At 36.2% G+C, this 22,898-nt stretch overlaps 1 protein-coding gene across 5 annotated transcripts; it reads left to right on the forward strand.

Annotated features, from left to right (window-relative positions):
• The first annotated feature begins 1,614 nt into the window (after positions 1-1,614).
• Positions 1,615-21,853, forward strand: LOC105200645 (juvenile hormone esterase). Of its 5 annotated transcripts, none has more exons than XM_039449371.1 (10): positions 1,615-1,732; positions 2,612-2,762; positions 4,127-4,471; positions 4,862-5,047; positions 5,552-5,763; positions 5,893-5,925; positions 19,531-19,687; positions 20,453-20,773; positions 21,024-21,168; positions 21,285-21,853. In XM_039449371.1, exons 5-10 carry the CDS (start codon positions 5,629-5,631, stop codon positions 21,439-21,441), a joined length of 948 nt encoding a protein of 315 aa, XP_039305305.1. In that variant the 5' UTR covers positions 1,615-1,732; positions 2,612-2,762; positions 4,127-4,471; positions 4,862-5,047; positions 5,552-5,628; the 3' UTR covers positions 21,442-21,853. The 5 variants fall into 5 exon arrangements, with proteins under 5 accessions (XP_039305305.1, XP_039305304.1, XP_039305308.1 ...); XM_039449370.1 differs by having other exon boundaries at positions 4,183-4,471; XM_039449374.1 differs by lacking the exon at positions 20,453-20,773 and having other exon boundaries at positions 4,183-4,471.
• Positions 21,854-22,898: the final 1,045 nt, after the last annotated feature.

Consider the following 22,898-nt stretch of genomic DNA (forward strand, 5'->3'; position numbering starts at 1 on the left):
ATGTTTAAACATTTTACGGACTAAATAGCTAACTTGATTAAAGGAGAATCGCTTTGCAAGCTGTTACGGAGCAAACATGTATGTACATACATACACAGTGTATGTGATACGAATTGGCATGGCTGAAGCTTTCACACGCCTCATGTAAGAATCAGGAAATCAAATAGTAACTCTAAGACAAAGCACATAAGTAGAATAGACCTCCCAAGAAAATCATTTAAAAAAGAAACGTATCTGCAATAGTACCTCACGGGTGATGCGGAAAACTGCTGAGAAAGATAATAATATTAATTATTTATTCCGTTTTGTTATGTAATAAAATGTCAGACAATACCAATTATACAGGGTAATTCTTAATAATTGGAACAAATGTTTACCATAAAAAGAAAAAAATTAGACAGTTTATATGTACGAGTATAATTAGATGTTTCCCAGTCATGTGTTATGTTATCGTTATTATGAAATTAGAATTGAAATCAATGAAATTCAATTATTCCGTGTTTTGTGACTCATAATACTTTGTTAGTTTAACATTTCTAGGACCCGATTCGATCATTCAATCACTAATGCTACGATCAGGTTGCAATTCTTATCTAAATGTTCGATTTTTGAACTTTGAACCAAATTTTATAATAAACCGCAAAAGTATTCACAAAACACTTGATATTTTCGAATTCTACACTCTATATCTTAAATTACTTATCTTTCAAATTTTTAAAACATTTTAAATAATGATTTACAAGAATTCTTTTTCTTTTTTAATTTGCGCACGCTAGTTGAAAATGCATGTTCGCGTCTATTCTATAAACATTATGACAGAGAACTGTCAAACTGCTGCCACATGTTCGGTGTCTTATAAGGACTTTACATTATAAATGGCACGAAATCTGCTTAACTGTACTCAATTAAATTAAAAAAGTCCCATTTGGAACACGGTCCGATTTAGCCCACTCTCGCCTACGTATTATCTCACAGGTAATGCAGAAAGTTACTAACAAAAATAATAATATTAATTATGTATTCCGTTTTGTTACATAATAAATTTATGTAACATTAATCAATACCAATTATATAAATGTATACTTAAAATATACATATAAAATTATACTTGTAAACATATTAATACATAATTCATCAATAATTATGACTTTACAGATATTGTGAAAAACTACTTAATTCATGAATACGTATTAACTCACAGGTAATGCAGAAAATAACTGACAAAAATAATAATATTAACCCTTACTAGCCAACGTGGGGTTACGTTTTATGCTTTCATTAAAGAATACACCGTAATGAGATGGTTTTCATTTAAAATTTTACTTGGTTGTTCTAGTATACGATTAAAAAGTGAATTAATAATAATAATTGGTGAAACTACGTAATCATGGCACGTACTGATATATGCAACGCGGAAAATTTTACTCGGACGCGAGTGACCCTACATTGGCTAATGAGGGTTAATTATGTATTCCGTTTTAAACAAATAAAAAATGTTGCAAAGGCTAATGAGAGTCAGCGCTGTATTCCGTTTCGTTACATAATAAATTTATGTGTCAGTTATATAAATGTATTTAAAATAGACGTATAAAATTGTACTTTTACTATGCAATTTATGAGTAATATGTTTTATAATTGAATATATAAATAATATCTTATGATTAGTATCATATATTAATAAAGTCGCGCACTATGACAAACAGCAGTGAAGTGAGGAATAGGACGGCAATAGGTATGAACACATTCATATTTCAATTTCAAGCCCAAAAGTACAAAATCTGGACAGCTCTGTTTTAACATGTTTTCAATAGAAATTACTGATAAAAATAATGATATTGTGATTTTTTTCTATTCTATTAACCGAAATTATTGAAGGAGAACCTGTGAATTCTTTCAATAACATTTTCGTGTTCTTTAATCCTTGTTTTTAGTTGTCTTTTCGTTTGACCTACATAACTGGTTTCACATTCTTGCCAACTGGCCAAACTAAAAGATTACAAAAATTATTTACGTACTGTTTATGTATCATTTACTTTGCATACTTTGCACAAATAATGTAGAGAATTTAAAAAAGATTGACACTTATATCATTAATTTAGAATTCATTTTCAGATGTAACAACAACTCTTTTCGAAAACTCTTTTTACATTTTTAAATGACTGATGCCATAAGCCAAAATTCTTTTTAAATCTGTGTGTTACCTGGGTATACACTGTGTTCGTCGTATATGTATACCTATTTATTGCATGCGCTGTAAACCTTACAAAAAGTCCAGTAATAAATGTAATTCTTCAATTATTGTATTCAGTAATTTATTAATATATTTTATGATTACTAATAATTATTAATAAATCATTATTTAATTATTTTTTATTTCTAGTATTTACATACCGATAGGTATGCTGCTTAGTATTAAGTATAGGTTGTAAAATAACGTTATTACAATGAATAAAGCTTATTGAAACAGTTAATTTTTAATCCCACTTGGAATGTTTGTTATTTTTCTCAGAACGCACACATTTACAGTGTATAGACCAAATCACGTATACTCTAGACTCTAGACTATAGACCGAGAAACTAATCAATCCTGTCTTTTCCGTAATTTTTCCAGCGCCTTCATCATGAATAACAGTAGAATTGAAATATGCGTGAACGAGGGAAAATTAATTGGTATCACAGAAAGAGATGTTTATGACGATTATTACATCGCCTTTTGAGGAATACCATATGCGAAACCGCCGATTGGAGAACTCAGATTTAAAGTAAGTAAAGTTTTATTATTACAAACAAGTTTTTAAAACTTTTTAATTTATTTAATTATTAATTAAATTAGTTTAAATATTAGAGGTTAATTAATTTGAATTTTTGTTATTTTTTGCAACAAATTCTTAACAGTATTTAATATATGGAAAAAGACCTTCTTTTTGGCGTCATCGTCATAACAAATACAGAATAGATTAGCACCATTATTATTAAATTGTGATTATCAATAGTGTGACATCATTATTCTCGTTCAACTTAAGATGGTGTTTTAATATTGAAAATTTATTCGGCGTACAGTTTAATAAACTTAAAAATGTATTATAAAATAACATAAGTACTAAGAGTCTGTTATGATTGAATAGGACTCATTTAATGAGTTTAATCATTTAATTAGTTATTTTTAAATTCTTTAAATACGTTTAAAAAATTTTCCTTAAATAAAGAATTACCGTTATAAGAAAATTATAATTAATACTGATAAAGCAGTTCATTAGTATAATATATAATTATTATACAAATAAGTTGTTTTTCACATTTATTATTATATAATTTTATTACATAATCTAGTTTTTATTATACATAAGTATAAAATAAAAAAATTAATATAATAAAATATTGTTTATTTTTAAGAAAATATTTTAATTAACCACATCAGAGATAATGATGATAAGAAAATTTTCATAGAAACGCGATCATTTAGAAAAATTGCTAATTATAAACGATTTATTTCTAATATAATTTGATCTTCTAATTTGTTAAATATAATTTGGTTAATATAAATTAATGATTAAATGCAAAGATATTTGCTACGATAAAGAAATAAAACAGTATAGTCATCCAGAGCGCGCCGTTTCTCATTCATACGGAACTTAAAGTGCTTATTCATAGTTTTAATAACTGCTCTCATTTAAAAATTATTATTTGATCGCAATATGTTGCGCAAGGGAGAAAGGTGATGGGTGTTTTCCAATTGCTTCACACATCTTAACACATATATACGTACACAAGATTGCACAAAGTGTAACATTGTACATGACTTAATTGAAACAAAGTATGTACTAATGTGTACGCTTTGCACAGATTCGGATAAAGTTAGGATTATTTTTCAATGGATACCATATACATGCCTTTAACACTTTTTAATGATAGAAACTGCGTTTCCATTGTTTCAACCTCACTTATAGCTACTGTGGTTATTAACTATTTAATTGGACTAGAAAACACTAGCTTACGCAGTCGACTAATAACCCTCGGGTCAAGTACAGATGTGTTGACAATTGGAACGCAACTTGTGTCGCCGTGTGCACGAAAGTGTCTAAGAAGATTGAAATTGGAATGCACCCTATTATTTCTTCTGACACAGAGAATCGCACCATGTGCGCAAATGGGTCATCCTATGAACGCATTTTACATATTTAGGATCCGGTACCAGCAGAACCGTGGTCCGGTAGTAGAGACGCCTCGAAGTATGGAAACAACTCTGTTCAAATAAATCTATTAACAAATAAAATAGTGGGCAATGAAGATTGTCTCTATTTAAATGTATTTATCAAGAAAATCAAACCTGGGAAGAAACGCGCGATAATGGTATGGATACACGGCGGTAGTTTTAGTAGAGGTTCCGGTGATGCAACCATGCACGGACCCGATTACATAGTGCAGAAAGACGTAGTTTTGGTTACCTTAAATTATAGACTAGGTGCTCTAGGTACGTTATTCGTTTCCATATGTAATAACTGCATTGTCATTTGTATCCGGCATTTTAAAGTAGTAAACGTTTAGATTTTAATGATTATTTCTCTTAGATATGTACTTTTATTTTATAGACCATACCGCGGACATTTAAAAAATACAGACTCGCAAAAAGAAAAAAATAACATAAAAAGTAAAATCAATCTTTGTTTATAAATTTGTAATACATTTACAACCTCTCTTCTTTTTTATTTTCTGCATGGAAGACTATTTGCGCTCACACGAGCGGTGTATTAGAAACAAATTATAGCGCGATTTATTTTATTCTTAGATGTAAAATAGGATCATTAATTATTTTTTATTGAGATGAATCAATTTGACAAAAACGATGCATTTATAAATTCAGGATTTTTGAACCTCAACGATAAAGTGGCAACGGGTAATCAAGGTCTAAAAGATGTAATTTTGGCATTACAATGGGTTCAAAGAAATATATAACAGTTTGATGGAGATCCAGAAAATGTCACTATCTTCGACGAAAGTGCTGACGGAGTCATCGCACATTGTTTAACTTTGTCTCCGTTAGCCAAAGGTATTTTGTCGATATAAATTGATACATGTGTAACAATAATTTTAAATCTTCAAATAATCTTTTACATTAATTAATCATAAATTTTTTCAGAATTAAATTGTAATTTTTTAACAATAAAAACATTATAACATTAATATGTTCAAAAAATAAGAAATCTACAGTTATATTAAATAAATAAAAAATTTGTTTGTTCTTTTAGTTAATTTTACGTAAACATAAAAAATGTTTTACTTATAACTTTTCGATGTTTAATTCAAATTTCAATTGTAAATTAATTTTCTGAGATAGAGAGAGAGAGAGATAGGGGTGGAGGGGGGGGGGAGTAGAAAAAGAGAAAAATAAGAGAGAAATTTTTAATAAGGCAAGATTAATCAAAATTATTAAGGAATTGATGTGATTACAGGAATTAAAATTGATATGAAAATATTTTGTATATTGTAAAGAACAAAGAAGAAAGATTTAATGATGACAAGTTAGAATTAATTTGTTACAACTGTTTTACAGGTTTATTTCACAAAGCGATATTACAAAGCGGAGTTATGAGATGTCCTTGGGCCTAAATTGAACAACAGTCACATTCGATGAACAAAGGTTTTCGGCTTGCCGAAAAACTTGGCAAAGTAACCACAAATCCAAAAGTCGCTTACGAATTTCTCAAAATAATTGATGCAAAGAAGCTTATAGAGACTCAAGAAAAATTTCTCTTGACAAAAACGGTAATTTTTTAAACATTTCATTGTAATTATACAAATGTAATAAATTATAATATGTAAGCTGCAATATAGGTTATGCAAGAAAAATATGATCTTTAATCTCTTTTTTATCTTTTAATGTCTTTTTTGTAGGAGATTCAACAACACTGTTCCATGGTGAAAATGGTATGTTTATAATGGAAGAGTCACAAATGCGCACAAAACCAGTCAGACACAGCCAGACACAAATTGAAACGGACACGCGATGGTCCCAAACGGACACGGTCCCAATTGGACACAAGTTGAAACAATATTTCATAAAAGTATTTTACCTTATCAAATAAATAAGTCTGTCGTGTACTAAAAATGGAAACTTGATAAAAATTAGCAAAAGACTTTACACAAGGTATTAGTAGTATGACTATGAGAGTTCTAACCCATGGTGCTCCGAGGGGGGGTGAGGTGCGCGGGGGAAATGTGGGTGCGGGGTAATGACGTCACCCCCGGGACTTACCGTTATCTGTTTACATAAACAGAGATAACCGTCATAATATCTATGTAGATAGTAATAACCATATTTGTTTATGTAAATAGATAGCCTTAGGGGGGGGGGGGACCCTCGGTGCCTGAGTTAGAACTCTCATAATATATATTTATGATTCGCGTCGCGAGCCTGACGTGGCGTTCGCGGAACTGTCCGCCGCCGCGCGCACAAAGAAATAAATTTGCTCACTCCCCTCGACCTCCACTTCGTCCTCACCTGTAAAGGTGGTGGTGCTCGAAGAGGATTACCCGGGGAGGCTGTCCGTGGGAACGAACTCCTTGAAGAAGACGTTCATCCACGTGCCCCACGTCATTTTTCTCACTTACAATGTTTGCTAATCGAGAGCACGGTTACGACTGAGGAACAAAGGGCTGTGCGAGAGCATCCTCCGTCGCACTGCGTATTTACAATTAATCGCATGTATATAGAATGACGAGTATCTTTTATACGTTCCCCGATATGTGGGGGTAGATTTTCATGAAACGATGATTCAAGGGATCGATTGCCGCTGCATGACGCAAGCTTAGACAAAGAAGATGTGGATAGGTAGGCAAAATATCGATGCGAATATGACCTGTTGTCAAATACACGATCCCCCGATATAGGGGGGGGGGGGGTAGATTTGTTGGCAAAACGATTCAAAACAGGTATCAACCGCCGCTGCATGATGCAAGCTTAAACAAAGAAGTCGCAAACGTCGGTGTGAACATCCCCCGATATGTGGGATAGATTTTCATGAAACGATGATTCAAAACAGGCACGAACAGGTTGCATTAAACAAATCGCGAGGCAATGACGATGCTTCCCCCAGTTGAATAAAGAGACAAAGAAGTTGCAGATAAAATACATAATAAGTCAATTAGCGCTCAGACCTCAGTAGATGTCTCGGAAGCATACCGAATCGGTCGCAATATGCAGTGGTAAAAATGGCTGAGTGTATCGAAGACGTTGAGTTCGAAAATGTTGGGAACATAGACAATAATATGGACATTGATAATGATTCGTTCGAAAATATGCAAATGAATTTTGAGAATTTAATAGACGAAGAATTTGACGAAGAGTTACCCGACGATAATGGTTGCAATCAGAGTGAACATCCTGAGGATTTCGTGAAAAGAGTCATGTCAAATGCGCAAATCCGTGCTTTGAATCAGAGTACAAAATATTGTATGATTCATGTTTATTATACATCGTATGATTCTCGATCACTGTGTGCAACGTGCATGATTGAAAGGGCGCAATACACATGGAGAGTAATGCGCATTATTCGAGATCATGAAACAGGTTCTTTTATTGCGCTAAACGGTCGATCTTGTACCAACTGCAGGCGATCAATGTTTCTGAAGATTCCATGTGACATGTGCCCAATATGTGTGTCTACACAATAAGAAAGACATTTATTATCAGTCAACGCATAGATGTCGATTTTTGAAGCAAAGTTTGCACAAGATCAATATCGCGTTCAAAGCATCAATCGATACTGTAATCGATCGTATAAACTATATACGTGCAAGTGCTGCTTGACATTTTATAGTGCGTGTTAATAATTGAAAAATGGAAAATAGTGAGCAAGTGGAACGCGAACTGCTCGAGCAATGCTCGCAGGTCGCAAATTTAGCAGAATGTTTTACGTGGTTGCAACGATGCGACGAGTGCCTTGCACAGCTCGAAGAATGTTGTAGTAGTGCCAAACGTCCACGGCTCACCGTCGGCTCTAAACAATCCATAGTGGCGAGAATCGCGCGACTCGCGGGTGCAAAAGCGCAGTTAGAAAAGCGTTTCATGCACTTTGGTGGTGGTGATGGGCACGCTAGTAGTAGCGCCGATGACAAAAAATCGCTTGTGTGGCGCGAGATCGACGTTGCGTTTGAGTCACGTATTCTTACGGGTGCTGTAATAAACGCGGATTATATTGAGCCGCGACATTTCTTGGAAGACGCTAGTGATTTAGTGATCGAGCAAGTGCGAGACGCTATCGCGAAACATGGAAGTGTAAAAGTGAACACTGTATTCAACGGTGAATTTGTAAACATTCGTGACGATCGCGATAATAAAAGTCTCGCGACGAAAAACTATGAATTGTACAGAGCATCAAATTTGCGCGAGTGGTATGAACGACGCGTTATTGAAGTAATAGTAGCAATGCTCGACGAGTTTCAGGAACACGATAGTGGTTAGGCGTTACACCGAATACAGAACTTGATGGTGAATATAAACAAACTTAATCCTATGCGGGATGTTGTATCAAAATGCCGATGGAAGCAAGTGACAAACATGCGGTAATTAATGTGCAATCGAAAGACAATGCTTGTTTTGCGTGGTCGGTGGTGGCTGCCCTATACCCCGCCAAAAATCATGCCGACCGGGAATCGTCGTATCCGCATTATTCGACTGTTTTAAAGTTTAACGATATACAATTTCCAATGAAAGTGAAAGACATTGGAAAATTTGAACGATTAAACGACGTGTCGGTGAACGTGTACGGTACCGAACTTGATAGAAAAGAAAAGATACAGTACGTTGTACCGTTACGTCTGACTGAAGATAAAAAGGAGAAACACATCAATCTTTTTTACGTGGAAGATAAACATGACGTCACCCACGGCCACTTTGCGTGGATTAAGAACCTGTCGCGATTGGTCAGCTCACAACTAAACAAACATAATGGAAGAAAGTACATTTGCGATCGGTAAGTGTAATAATAAAAAAATAAAAAAAAAGTTCACACTTTTAATTATTGTTTAGTATTGTTTAGTAAACAAAAAAATAATTTGTTTATTACAGATGCCTGCATTACTTCCACTCTGAAGAAAAATTGCAGTCGCATGTAGTGGAGTGCAAGAAAATAAATGACTGCGCCATCATTCTACCGAGAGAGGACCAGAAATGGCTAGAATTCGACTCATACAACAACAAGGAGCGCGTCCCCTTTGTAATTTACGCCGATTTGGAGTGCGTATTGAGGAAGATGGAGAATGAAACAGAGAACACGTTGAGTTTCGCGTATCAACATCACAAGGTATTTAGCATAGCTTACTATGTTAAATGCTCGTTCGACGACGCGTTATCAAAGTATCGCTTTCGCCGCGATAAGGACTGTATCGCGTGGTTCGCGAAAGAATTAGAAAATTTGGCGCATGACATGAAAGCCCGAATATCCGCCAATGTTCCAATGGAACAATTAACAAGACAGCAACAAGAGGCATTCTTGAACGCGACGAAGTGCCATATATGCGAAAAACCGTTTGTATCAGATAAGCGCCTTATCCGTAACGAGTGGCTTGATAATCAACGGGTGCACGATCATTGTCATCCGACCGGCAAGTACCGTGGTCCCGCTCATAATAAATGTAATCTAAATTATAAGAATACGTACGTTATTCCAGTCGTTTTTCACAATTTGAGCGGTTACGACGCGCATTTTATAATAAAAGAAATTTCTACCGCGTTCGAAGGCAAGATCGACCTACTACCGATTAATAAAGAAAAATATATTTCGTTCACTAAACACGTCGCAGCTACCGGTATAGGAACAAAATCGGGCGAGGTACGAAATTGTATACGATTTCGATTCATCGACTCATATAAATTCCTAAGTGCGAGTCTCGAAAAATTGGCGTCGTTTCTAGGTATTGAACAATTAAACATTACTCGTTCCGAATTTTCCACATTGTCAAACGAGGATTTCGAACTCCTCACGCGCAAAGGCGTTTTTCCGTACGAGTACGTTGATGATGCCGAAAAGCTTTTAGAAACGCGTTTACCACCGCGCGAATCTTTCTACAGTTCACTGAGAGGACAGACGGTATCAGAGCATGATTACGCTCATGCCGAGAACGTATGGCAACGGTTCGCAATTGAAACGCTGGGCGAATACAGCGATTTATATTTGAAAACAGATGTCTTATTATTAGCCGACATTTTCGAAAACTTTCGCGACAAAAGCATGCAGAGTTACGGTTTGGATCCCGCGCATTACTATACATTGCCAGGCTACACGTGGGATGCAATGTTGAAGAAAACGGGTATAAGATTCGAGTTGCTCACGGACATAGAAATGCTACTTTACGTGGAACGTGGAATTCGTGGCGGTTTAAGCCAGTGTTCGGGCAGATATGCGAAGGCTAATAATAAGTACATGAAATCGTACGATCCGTCAAAACCATCGACTTATTTGATGTATAATGATGTGAATAATCTGTATGGGTGGGCAATGTGTCAACCGTTGCCATACGGTGAATTTAAATGGGTCGAAAACGTTGACAATTTCGATGTAAACGCGATCGCATTTGACTCGGACACCGGATATATACTGGAAGTCGACCTTGCATATGAGAATCAGCTGCACGATCGACACAGTGACTTACCGTTTTGTCCTTCGAGCGATAAGCCTCCAGGGTCAAGGCAGAAGAAATTACTAGCAACAGTGCATGATAAAAAGCGTTACGTCATCCACTACCGCAATCTTCAACAGTGCACGCGTCACGGGCTTCGAATCGTAAAGATACATCGCGTACTTCAATTCGCTCAATCCACCTGGCTCCGCGATTATATAGAATTAAATACAGAGTTTCGAACGAACGCGAAAAATGATTTCGAGAAAAATTTATACAAATTAATGAATAATGCAGTTTTCGGTAAAACCATGGAAAATGTACGTAATCACGTTAATATAAAATTAGTAACGCAATGGGAAGGCCGTTACGGGGCAGAGGCCATGATTGCTGCTCCGAATTTTCATAGTCGCAGCGTTTTCACAGAAAATCTGGTTGCCATAGAAATGCGTAAACTATCGGTAAAATTTAACAAACCAATATATGTCGGTATGTGTATTCTCGACATTTCGAAAATCTGTCTTTACGAATTTCACTATGATTATATGCTGCCATTGTATAAAGATAAATGTAAGATACTCTATACAGACACAGACAGCCTCATCTATGTCATTGAGTGTGACAATGTGTACATGGATATGAAACGTGATATCGCGAGATACGACACGAGCGATTATCCCGCCGACAATGAATATAATATGCCTCTTGCGAATAAGAAGGTTCCAGGGCTAATGAAAGACGAGAATTGTGGCAAGATTATGACCGAATTTGTAGGGCTAAGAGCAAAAATGTATGCGGTAAAAGTAGAAGGGAAAAACGACACAAAAAAGGCGAAAGGTGTAAAGAATAGCGTTGTAGAACGAACTATAACGTTTGAAGATTATACGCGTTGCTTGCACGACGGGATAGAAATGACTCGTCAGCAAGCGTGTATACGTTCGAAGCTCCACGATGTACACACAATCAACCTGTTTTTTACATGTTTCATATAGGTTGTTCACATTTCGTTTAACGTTCTTATACATGTTTCACGTACGTCAGACGTTTCTCCAACGTTTTTTTCATGTTTCATATAGGTTGTTCATATTTCGTTTAACGTTCTTATACATGTTTCACATACGTCAGACGTTTCTCCAACGTTTTTTTCATATTTCATATAGGTTGTTCATATTTCGTTTAACGTTCTTGTATGTTTTCGGAACGCAAAAACGTATAGTGACATGTTCAAGCGATAACGATGATGATGATGATGATGATGATGATGCAATTATTGAAAAGAGGGGGAAGCCTTCCCTCTCCATCTATACGTTTCCAATACAACATTAATAACTGCAAACATTACCATTTAACGATCAGTATTGCATCAGTCGCTCGTTTGAACAGTTTTTGGCATCGCTCTTGAACTATGTACAATAGCAAGCGAAGTATCCGGACGTTTTCCTTATCGAGAAAATTTTGAGGAAAAAAGGAAATAAAGTCTACATTAAATGGCTGGGATTTGATGGATCGCATAATTCGTGGATAAATAAAAGAGACGTTATTTGATTTATATACATATATATTTTGTAATACACGCATATATTTGTAATAAACATTGTAATGCAAAATCGACTTAAATTAGTAATAAGCTTAAGCATCGCATTAACTGTCACCTCTTCGAAGATTATCGTGGAAAAAGCATCGCGGGCGCTTTCTACGAACATGAATTACATCAAGCGAAGTAACCGGACGTTTTCCTTGTCGAGAAAATTCGGAGGAAGAAAGGAGATAGAGTCTACGTGAAATGGCTGGGATTCGATGGATTGCATAATTCGTGGATAAATAAAAGAGACGTTGTTTGATTTTATACACACATATATTTGTAAGAAAAATACACAAACATATACAAAAGAGCGGAAAGAATATACTCGTACTAAGTCACGCAAAAATTAATCTACATTAAATGTTATTACAATAATAAGTCACGCAAAATTGTCACCCTTCATTTTTTTTTCTTTATTTATTTTTTTTTTTTTTTACACTAAGTCACACAAAGTATCACCTTTTATTGTTACAATAATATTGAGTCACGAAGTATTATCAACTTACATTGTTATATAATATATTGTTTAATAAGTCACGCAGAATCAACTTAAATTAGTAATAAGCATCGCATTAATTGTCTTATTGTAATACACAATGTTATAAATAAAGTATTAAAACGTATAAAAATGTATTACGATGGTATACACCAATGTCCCCAAGGCAATGTTTCAGTAGAATCAGGCAAGATGTAACGCTTGTCATCGAACGGGCTGAGAGCAATCTTTCTCTCTTTGATTGTGTGTACATCGTGGAGCTTCGAACGTATACACGCTTGCTGACGAGTCATTTCTATCCCGTCGTGCAAGCAACGCGTATAATCTTCAAACGTTATAGTTCGTTCTACAACGCTATTCTTTACACCTTTCGCCTTTTTTGTGTCGTTTTTCCCTTCTACTTTTACCGCATACATTTTTGCTCTTAGCCCTACAAATTCGGTCATAATCTTGCCACAATTCTCGTCTTTCATTAGCCCTGGAACCTTCTTATTCGCAAGAGGCATATTATATTCATTGTCGGCGGGATAATCGCTCGTGTCGTATCTCGCGATATCACGTTTCATATCCATGTACACATTGTCACACTCAATGACATAGATGAGGCTGTCTGTGTCTGTATAGAGTATCTTACATTTATCTTTATACAATGGCAGCATATAATCATAGTGAAATTCGTAAAGACAGATTTTCGAAATGTCGAGAATACACATACCGACATATATTGGTTTGTTAAATTTTACCGATAGTTTACGCATTTCTATGGCAACCAGATTTTCTGCGAAAACGCTGCGACTATGAAAATTCGGAGCAGCAATCATGGCCTCTGCCCCGTAACGGCCTTCCCATTGCGTTACTAATTTTATATTAACGTGATTACGTACATTTTCCATGGTTTTACCGAAAACTGCATTATTCATTAATTTGTATAAATTTTTCTCGAAATCATTTTTCGCGTTCGTTCGAAACTCTGTATTTAATTCTATATAATCGCGGAGCCAGGTGGATTGAGCGAATTGAAGTACGCGATGTATCTTTACGATTCGAAGCCCGTGACGCGTGCACTGTTGAAGATTGCGGTAGTGGATGACGTAACGCTTTTTATCATGCACTGTTGCTAGTAATTTCTTCTGCCTTGACCCTGGAGGCTTATCGCTCGAAGGACAAAACGGTAAGTCACTGTGTCGATCGTGCAGCTGATTCTCATATGCAAGGTCGACTTCCAGTATATATCCGGTGTCCGAGTCAAATGCGATCGCGTTTACATCGAAATTGTCAACGTTTTCGACCCATTTAAATTCACCGTATGGCAACGGTTGACACATTGCCCACCCATACAGATTATTCACATCATTATACATCAAATAAGTCGATGGTTTTGACGGATCGTACGATTTCATGTACTTATTATTAGCCTTCGCATATCTGCCCGAACACTGGCTTAAACCGCCACGAATTCCACGTTCCACGTAAAGTAGCATTTCTATGTCCGTGAGCAACTCGAATCTTATACCCGTTTTCTTCAACATTGCATCCCACGTGTAGCCTGGCAATGTATAGTAATGCGCGGGATCCAAACCGTAACTCTGCATGCTTTTGTCGCGAAAGTTTTCGAAAATGTCGGCTAATAATAAGACATCTGTTTTCAAATATAAATCGCTGTATTCGCCCAGCGTTTCAATTGCGAACCGTTGCCATACGTTCTCGGCATGAGCGTAATCATGCTCTGATACCGTCTGTCCTCTCAGTGAACTGTAGAAAGATTCGCGCGGTGGTAAACGCGTTTCTAAAAGCTTTTCGGCATCATCAACGTACTCGTACGGAAAAACGCCTTTGCGCGTGAGGAGTTCGAAATCCTCGTTTGACAATGTGGAAAATTCGGAACGAGTAATGTTTAATTGTTCAATACCTAGAAACGACGCCAATTTTTCGAGACTCGCACTTAGGAATTTATATGAGTCGATGAATCGAAATCGTATACAATTTCGTACCTCGCCCGATTTTGTTCCTATACCGGTAGCTGCGACGTGTTTAGTGAACGAAATATATTTTTCTTTATTAATCGGTAGTAGGTCGATCTTGCCTTCGAACGCGGTAGAAATTTCTTTTATTATAAAATGCGCGTCGTAACCGCTCAAATTGTGAAAAACGACTGGAATAACGTACGTATTCTTATAATTTAGATTACATTTATTATGAGCGGGACCACGGTACTTGCCGGTCGGATGACAATGATCGTGCACCCGTTGATTATCAAGCCACTCGTTACGGATAAGGCGCTTATCTGATACAAACGGTTTTTCGCATATATGGCACTTCGTCGCGTTCAAGAATGCCTCTTGTTGCTGTCTTGTTAATTGTTCCATTGGAACATTGGCGGATATTCGGGCTTTCATGTCATGCGCCAAATTTTCTAATTCTTTCGCGAACCACGCGATACAGTCCTTATCGCGGCGAAAGCAATACTTTGATAACGCGTCGTCGAACGAGCATTTAACATAGTAAGCTATGCTAAATACCTTGTGATGTTGATACGCGAAACTCAACGTGTTCTCTGTTTCATTCTCCATCTTCCTCAATACGCACTCCAAATCGGCGTAAATTACAAAGGGGACGCGCTCCTTGTTGTTGTATGAGTCGAATTCTAGCCATTTCTGGTCCTCTCTCGGTAGAATGATGGCGCAGTCATTTATTTTCTTGCACTCCACTACATGCGACTGCAATTTTTCTTCAGAGTGGAAGTAATGCAGGCATCTGTAATAAACAAATTATTTTTTGTTTACTAAACAATACTAAACAATAATTAAAAGTGTGAACTTTTTTTTTTATTTTTTTATTATTACACTTACCGATCGCAAATGTACTTTCTTCCATTATGTTTGTTTAGTTGTGAGCTGACCAATCGCGACAGGTTCTTAATCCACGCAAAGTGGCCGTGGGTGACGTCATGTTTATCTTCCACGTAAAAAAGATTGATGTGTTTCTCCTTTTTATCTTCAGTCAGACGTAACGGTACAACGTACTGTATCTTTTCTTTTCTATCAAGTTCGGTACCGTACACGTTCACCGACACGTCGTTTAATCGTTCAAATTTTCCAATGTCTTTCACTTTCATTGGAAATTGTATATCGTTAAACTTTAAAACAGTCGAATAATGCGGATACGACGATTCCCGGTCGGCATGATTTTTGGCGGGGTATAGGGCAGCCACCACCGACCACGCAAAACAAGCATTGTCTTTCGATTGCACATTAATTACCGCATGTTTGTCACTTGCTTCCATCGGCATTTTGATACAACATCCCGCATAGGATTAAGTTTGTTTATATTCACCATCAAGTTCTGTATTCGGTGTAACGCCTAACCACTATCGTGTTCCTGAAACTCGTCGAGCATTGCTACTATTACTTCAATAACGCGTCGTTCATACCACTCGCGCAAATTTGATGCTCTGTACAATTCATAGTTTTTCGTCGCGAGACTTTTATTATCGCGATCGTCACGAATGTTTACAAATTCACCGTTGAATACAGTGTTCACTTTTACACTTCCATGTTTCGCGATAGCGTCTCGCACTTGCTCGATCACTAAATCACTAGCGTCTTCCAAGAAATGTCGCGGCTCAATATAATCCGCGTTTATTACAGCACCCGTAAGAATACGTGACTCAAACGCAACGTCGATCTCGCGCCACACAAGCGATTTTTTGTCATCGGCGCTACTACTAGCGTGCCCATCACCACCACCAAAGTGCATGAAACGCTTTTCTAACTGCGCTTTTGCACCCGCGAGTCGCGCGATTCTCGCCACTATGGATTGTTTAGAGCCGACGGTGAGCCGTGGACGTTTGGCACTACTACAACATTCTTCGAGCTGTGCAAGGCACTCGTCGCATCGTTGCAACCACGTAAAACATTCTGCTAAATTTGCGACCTGCGAGCATTGCTCGAGCAGTTCGCGTTCCACTTGCTCACTATTTTCCATTTTTCAATTATTAACACGCACTATAAAATGTCAAGCAGCACTTGCACGTATATAGTTTATACGATCGATTACAGTATCGATTGATGCTTTGAACGCGATATTGATCTTGTGCAAACTTTGCTTCAAAAATCGACATCTATGCGTTGACTGATAATAAATGTCTTTCTTATTGTGTAGACACACATATTGGGCACATGTCACATGGAATCTTCAGAAACATTGATCGCCTGCAGTTGGTACAAGATCGACCGTTTAGCGCAATAAAAGAACCTGTTTCATGATCTCGAATAATGCGCATTACTCTCCATGTGTATTGCGCCCTTTCAATCATGCACGTTGCACACAGTGATCGAGAATCATACGATGTATAATAAACATGAATCATACAATATTTTGTACTCTGATTCAAAGCATGGATTTGCGCATTTGACATGACTCTTTCCACAAAATTCTCAGGATGTTCACTTTGATTGCAATCATTATCATAGGTAACTCTTCGTCAGATTCTTCGTCTATTAAATTCTCAAAATTCATTCGCATATTTTCGAACGAATCATTATCAATGTCCATATTATTATCTATGTTCCCAACATTTTCGAACTCAACGTCTTCGATACGCTCAGCCATTTTTACCACTGCATATTGCGGCCGATTCGGTATGCTTCCGAGACATCTACTGAGGTCTGAGCGCTAATTGACTTATTATATATTTTATCTGCAACTCCTTTGTCCCTTTATTCAACTGGGGGAAGCATCGTCATTGCCTCGCGATTTGTTTAATGCAACCTGTCCGTGCCTGTTTTGAATCATCGTTTCATAAAAATCTATCCCACATATCGAGGGATGTTCGCACCGACGTTTGCAACTTCTTTGTCTAAGCTTGCATCATGCAGCGGCGGTTGATACCTGTTTTGAATCGTTTTGCCAACAAATCTACCCCCCCCCCCCTATATCGGGGGATCGTGTATTTGACAACAGGTCATATTCGCATCGATATTTTGCCTACCTATCCACATCTTCTTTGTCTAAGCTTGCGTCATGCAGCGGCAATCGATCCCTTGAATCATCGTTTCATGAAAATCTACCCCCACATATCGGGGAACGTATAAAAGATACTCGTCATTCTATATACATGCGATTAATTGTAAATACGCAGTGCGACGGAGGATGCTCTCGCACAGCCCTTTGTTCCTCAGTCGTAACCGTGCTCTCGATTAGCAAACATTGTAAGTGAGAAAAATGACGTGGGGCACGTGGATGAACGTCTTCTTCAAGGAGTTCGTTCCCACGGACAGCCTCCCCGGGTAATCCTCTTCGAGCACCACCACCTTTACAGGTGAGGACGAAGTGGAGGTCGAGGGGAGTGAGCAAATTTATTTCTTTGTGCGCGCGGCGGCGGACAGTTCCGCGCACGCCACGTCAGGCCCGCGCGCCGCGAATTATAAATATATATTATGAGAGTTCTAACTCAGGCACCGAGGGTCCCCCCCCCCCCCAAGGCTATCTATTTACATAAACAAATATGGTTATTACTATCTACATAGATATTATGACGGTTATCTCTGTTTATGTAAACAGATAACGGTAAGTCCCGGGGGTGACGTCATTACCCCGCACCCACATTTCCCCCGCGCACCTCACCCCCCCTCGGAGCACCTGGGTTAGAACTCTCATAGTCATACTACTGGTATTGTTATGAAATAACATTTTATAAAATTATTGCAAAAATTTTTTGCTTTACTAAATTGATAAGTATAAAACAAATAAGTTAAAGCGGGCAACAGATGTCTGCTTTACAACAAAATTAATCTTTACTAATTGTTTTCTTGTTGTAAAGCAGACATTTGTTGCTTGCTCTAATTTAATTTGTTTTACACTTATCAATTTAATAAAGCAAAAAATTTTAGCAATGATTTTATGAAACGTTACGTTTCACAAGGATACCTTGCGTTGAGGCCTTTGCTAATTTTTATCAAGTTTACATTTTTAGTGTACGATAGACTCATTAATTGAGTAAGACAAAAAATTTTGATATTATTATATTAAGTATAAAATTATATTTTATACAATATAATAAAACAGTATAATTTCAAATTTTGCACACTTTCTAGCACGACGCATGCTCGATTCGTTACAGTACGCCGCGCTAACAGGTTTTTTTTAGAGAACCTCTAGGGTTGCGTTCAGATTCCTCACCCGGGTGCACCATGATGTCGTTTTATCTTTGTTGTTTACCAAATGTTAAACAAGGATAGAATGATGTCTGGGTGCACCCTGGTGGGGAATCTGAACGCAGCCTAGGAGAGAGAATCGCCAAGGGGGGTCACGTGACCGACTCTGTGATTGGCTGGCGGAAATGTGTAGATTTTGCATTGCGACGTCAATGCATTGGCCGTCACCCATTACGCGGAATCACTGATAGTTCCTCGCGACGAAGCTTGTCAATCACAGAGTTGGTCACGTGATCCCCCTTGGCAATTTTCTCCCCCAGAGGTTCTCTAGGTTTTCTAACTCGTACAATGCTGCAATGTCAATTTTATAAACGATTGATATCTCGATTTGCTGGGCAGTCCGTCGCTTTTTTCTGTCAGATTTTTTATTTCATGCAGAAACGCGTCGAATGAGCCTGATCACCTCCAATTTCATCAAAATTGGAGATGAGATGGGGTATTCTAAATAAATACCTCAACTTACATCCGATTAGAATCCTATCCGATTGGACTATCGCGTGTCCGATTGACACACCAGCTGTGTCCGATTGACACACCAGCTGTGTCCGACTGGTTTTGTGCGCATCTAAAATCCTTCCTATAAATAATTTAATAATCATTTAATAAACTATTTTTGCCAGGGCCTAAGATTTACACCTACTTCGGATAACGAATCATCGAAACCAGTTTTTCCGGGAGACTTAAAGAAATTTATGAATCGCGGGGTTAAGGTACCATTACTTATAGGTTTCACCAATTGCGAGGGATCTTTTATTGTAAGCAGTAATATTTGCGGATGTGAGTTTTGTTTTTTGTTTTCATTAAATACATTAGTTTACAGGTTTTAAATTTTTATGCAAAAGTTGTTATTTAAAAATAACATAACTCTGAGATTAGGTGACGTAGCAAACATGCCAATTGTTTACAATTAACTCTGCGGAGCTCACGGTCCTAAACGATTGAGTTTTTGTCCTCGCTGGATATGTTCTTGCTGTGAACAAAGTATAGAGTCTATACTATAGACACATTGGCCGTACAAATTTTACATTATTCCACTGCTAAAAGATATAAGAACAGCTGCTGTTTGGGGCTGAGTCGTCAGCGGTCTGTTTAAAAATATTTAAAAAACATTTTTGTATGTATCTGTCAAATTAAACGTGACCTCAACAGAGTTAAGTAAAACTTTTAGGGATAAAATATTGTACAAATCTATGTAAAGTTTGATTAATCCGTAATTTTTTGAGCATATACATATATTATTCGCAATTGCATAGCAAAGAGAGTCAGCTTAGCTGTGAATTTGAATGCCGGGAGCACTCGAATGAGCGCGAGTGAAACGCGTAATATTTAAAAACCCGACTGCACGCCTATTGTTCCGTCGCTGAGCACGACGACGTGAGCGAGAGAAGCCGGTGATCGAGACAGGCGGAAAGATCAGATGATCCGCGAAATGAATATATTTGATATATAATTATACGTAAACATTTTTCCCGAGTTGCATCTCAATATCATGCATCGATTTATATAACAAACACTGTTAAAATATCCTTAAAATTATTTTAGATTTTACTAAAGAAGAATTAAAAAAATTCGATTCCGATTTTAAAAACTCCAGCATACATTCCAGCATTTTATCTATGCTGCCAAAGATATCAGTTACAGTTGAGAACCTGCGAACTTTATATTTTGGTGATAAAGCAATATCAGAGGAAACTATGGCAAATTACGTTGATTTTCTTAATGACGAGTTAATGTATCGTAGTGTAATGGAAGTAATAGATATTCAGACCAAGCTGAATCATAACAAAGCGACATATTTGTATAAATTTTCATACGAGAGTGAAAATTCTGTCATGAAAAAACTATTAGATATTAAATACCCAGGTATTATCACTAATTAATTTACAACTATCTAAAGATCTAAAAATTTTTTAATTTTAGAGAATATAAATAAATTCATATCGTAATTGTAACATAAGAAGATTTAAAATGTTTCTTTTTTCATTTAAATAAAAATGGTTCCGTGTTATAATATTTAATTAAAAAAATAAATTGCTTTTTTCAAATATTTGAAAAGTTAATTTATTGGTTTAATTAATTGTTTAATAATCAGTTGATTAAAAATATTTTATAGGTGCGTGTCATGGCGAGGAATTGCCGTACTTGTTTCATTTTTCTAAGAGAAAAAATTTAGGTATATCTCTACCTGCGGTTGATTCGAAAGATGGTAAGATGATACACCACTTAACACAAATGTGGACGGATTTTGCCAAAACAGGGTACGAGAAATTTAATGTTTTCTTTTCTCACAAATTTCTTAGCGTATCTTTTTAATCACAATATTTCAATTTTATAAAGCATTTCGCATGTATTAATGATTAATTATGCAATTCAGAAATCCAACGTCTACTACGAATGCATGGTTACCGGTGACCGGTTCACAGGGACAAAACAATTATATAAATATTGATGTAAATTCGCAAATGAACGTCTTCCGTAAAGGAGAAGAAAGTTGGAATTGGGAAGAGAAGAAACATAAATTGCGGCGCTAAAATTTTATCTACGTTAAGATTAGATTTCTTCGGCACTTTTCCCAGTTAACAATAAATAGGGGCGTAATAACGTCACGGGATATAAAGGGGCATAGTTGATAACTTTTCAGAGATGTTACTATGTAATGAAATGTTATGTAATAACTACTATTGGATGTATCGATGTACTATTGGATGTATGGATATCTTACCATATGCTGTTTTCAGTTTTTATATTATTTTTAGTTTAAAGTTGTTAGAAATTATTTAATGTATTTGCTGTGCTTTCCGCAACTTTAGAGATGGTTAGAATTTCTGAGTACATTTGCGTAAGAGGTAAGCAATAAGAAAATTCTATTTTTTATTACCGCAAGTACATTTATGTTATTAATTGACTTTTTTTGTCACATTAATAAATATTTATATAAATGTATTTATTCCCTGTAATGTTTCATATTATTAAAGTAAATTTATACACTTTGGGGCATAATGGGACATTAGAACACGGAGCAAAATAGTGCGCGTAATACTATGCGCTGGCGGCATATATTAGGCGCAAGTAAAAATGTTTATATACATTATGTTTTGCATTAAATTTTATATAATATGTAATCACAGATGTTACAAAATTTTAATTTTTATTAATTTTTTAATAACAGTAATGTTATGTATCAGAAAAATCTATATAAATAAAAATGTAATTATATTCGTTTGTTGAAAATCTTAAATCTCTAAAAGTTCTTCAACGAATGCTTTAAAATTTTCGACATAACGTTGCATTCGAATACGCGCGTGTTTTTATATAAAAATTGTATACCCATACAAATTGTATACCGCGCTTTTCCTTTTCTTACTTTTTCATTTAACCAGACTGAACCACAACAACGCGTGGCGGGGTCATAGAGATATTATATATGGAGTAGAGGAGTTATAAACAGATCTGTAAGTGGAAATGTCCTCCCGTTAGAAAGAGAGAGAAGATAGGACCTATATTCTTGTCTTTGTTGTACTAGCACCATTAAAAGAGAGATAAACTAAAGCTCTCGTTTTCTGTTTTTTTCTGTCAACGGGTCACTTTTGAGGCTGGCTTCTCTACTCTATATGTAATATCTCTATGTGCGGGGCACAGCTAGTAATTAATAATGATTAAACATTGGGTGATGTAATATTCCAAATATAAACATAAAAATTAGCTAAATATTAATTCTAGCGCTTATACGAGTTTTATTTTAACGTCTTATTATATTAATTAGGTAGCATATCATGTACAAAAACAATAATTTTTACAAAAAAAACAATTTTTCAGAAAAAAACTAGAATTTTTCTGTTTTTTCCAGATATTTAAAAAAAGTTTTTTTTTAACTATATTATAAATTGATATTATATCATATTTGAATCATAGTACAATATATGTATTAGATTAATACAGAAAAGGTGACTTTTGGACAACAATTCTGCTAATAAAAAAAATTCAGACA

Source organism: Solenopsis invicta, chromosome 5, assembly GCF_016802725.1.
Source record: "Solenopsis invicta isolate M01_SB chromosome 5, UNIL_Sinv_3.0, whole genome shotgun sequence".
NCBI classification, from domain to species: Eukaryota; Metazoa; Arthropoda; class Insecta; order Hymenoptera; family Formicidae; genus Solenopsis; species Solenopsis invicta.

What these genes read in the sequence shown, in the direction of transcription:
- LOC105200645 (XM_039449371.1), top strand. Translation starts at nt 5,629, where the DNA reads ATGAACAAAGGTTTTCGGCTTGCCGAAAAACTTGGCAAAGTAACCACA. An exon ending in AATTTCTCTTGACAAAAACG is followed by an intron (nt 5,764 to 5,892) that starts GTAATTTTTTAA and finishes TCTTTTTTGTAG; the next exon opens with GAGATTCAACAACACTGTTC. An exon ending in AAGCAGTAATATTTGCGGAT is followed by an intron (nt 19,688 to 20,452) that starts GTGAGTTTTGTT and finishes AAATTATTTTAG; the next exon opens with ATTTTACTAAAGAAGAATTA.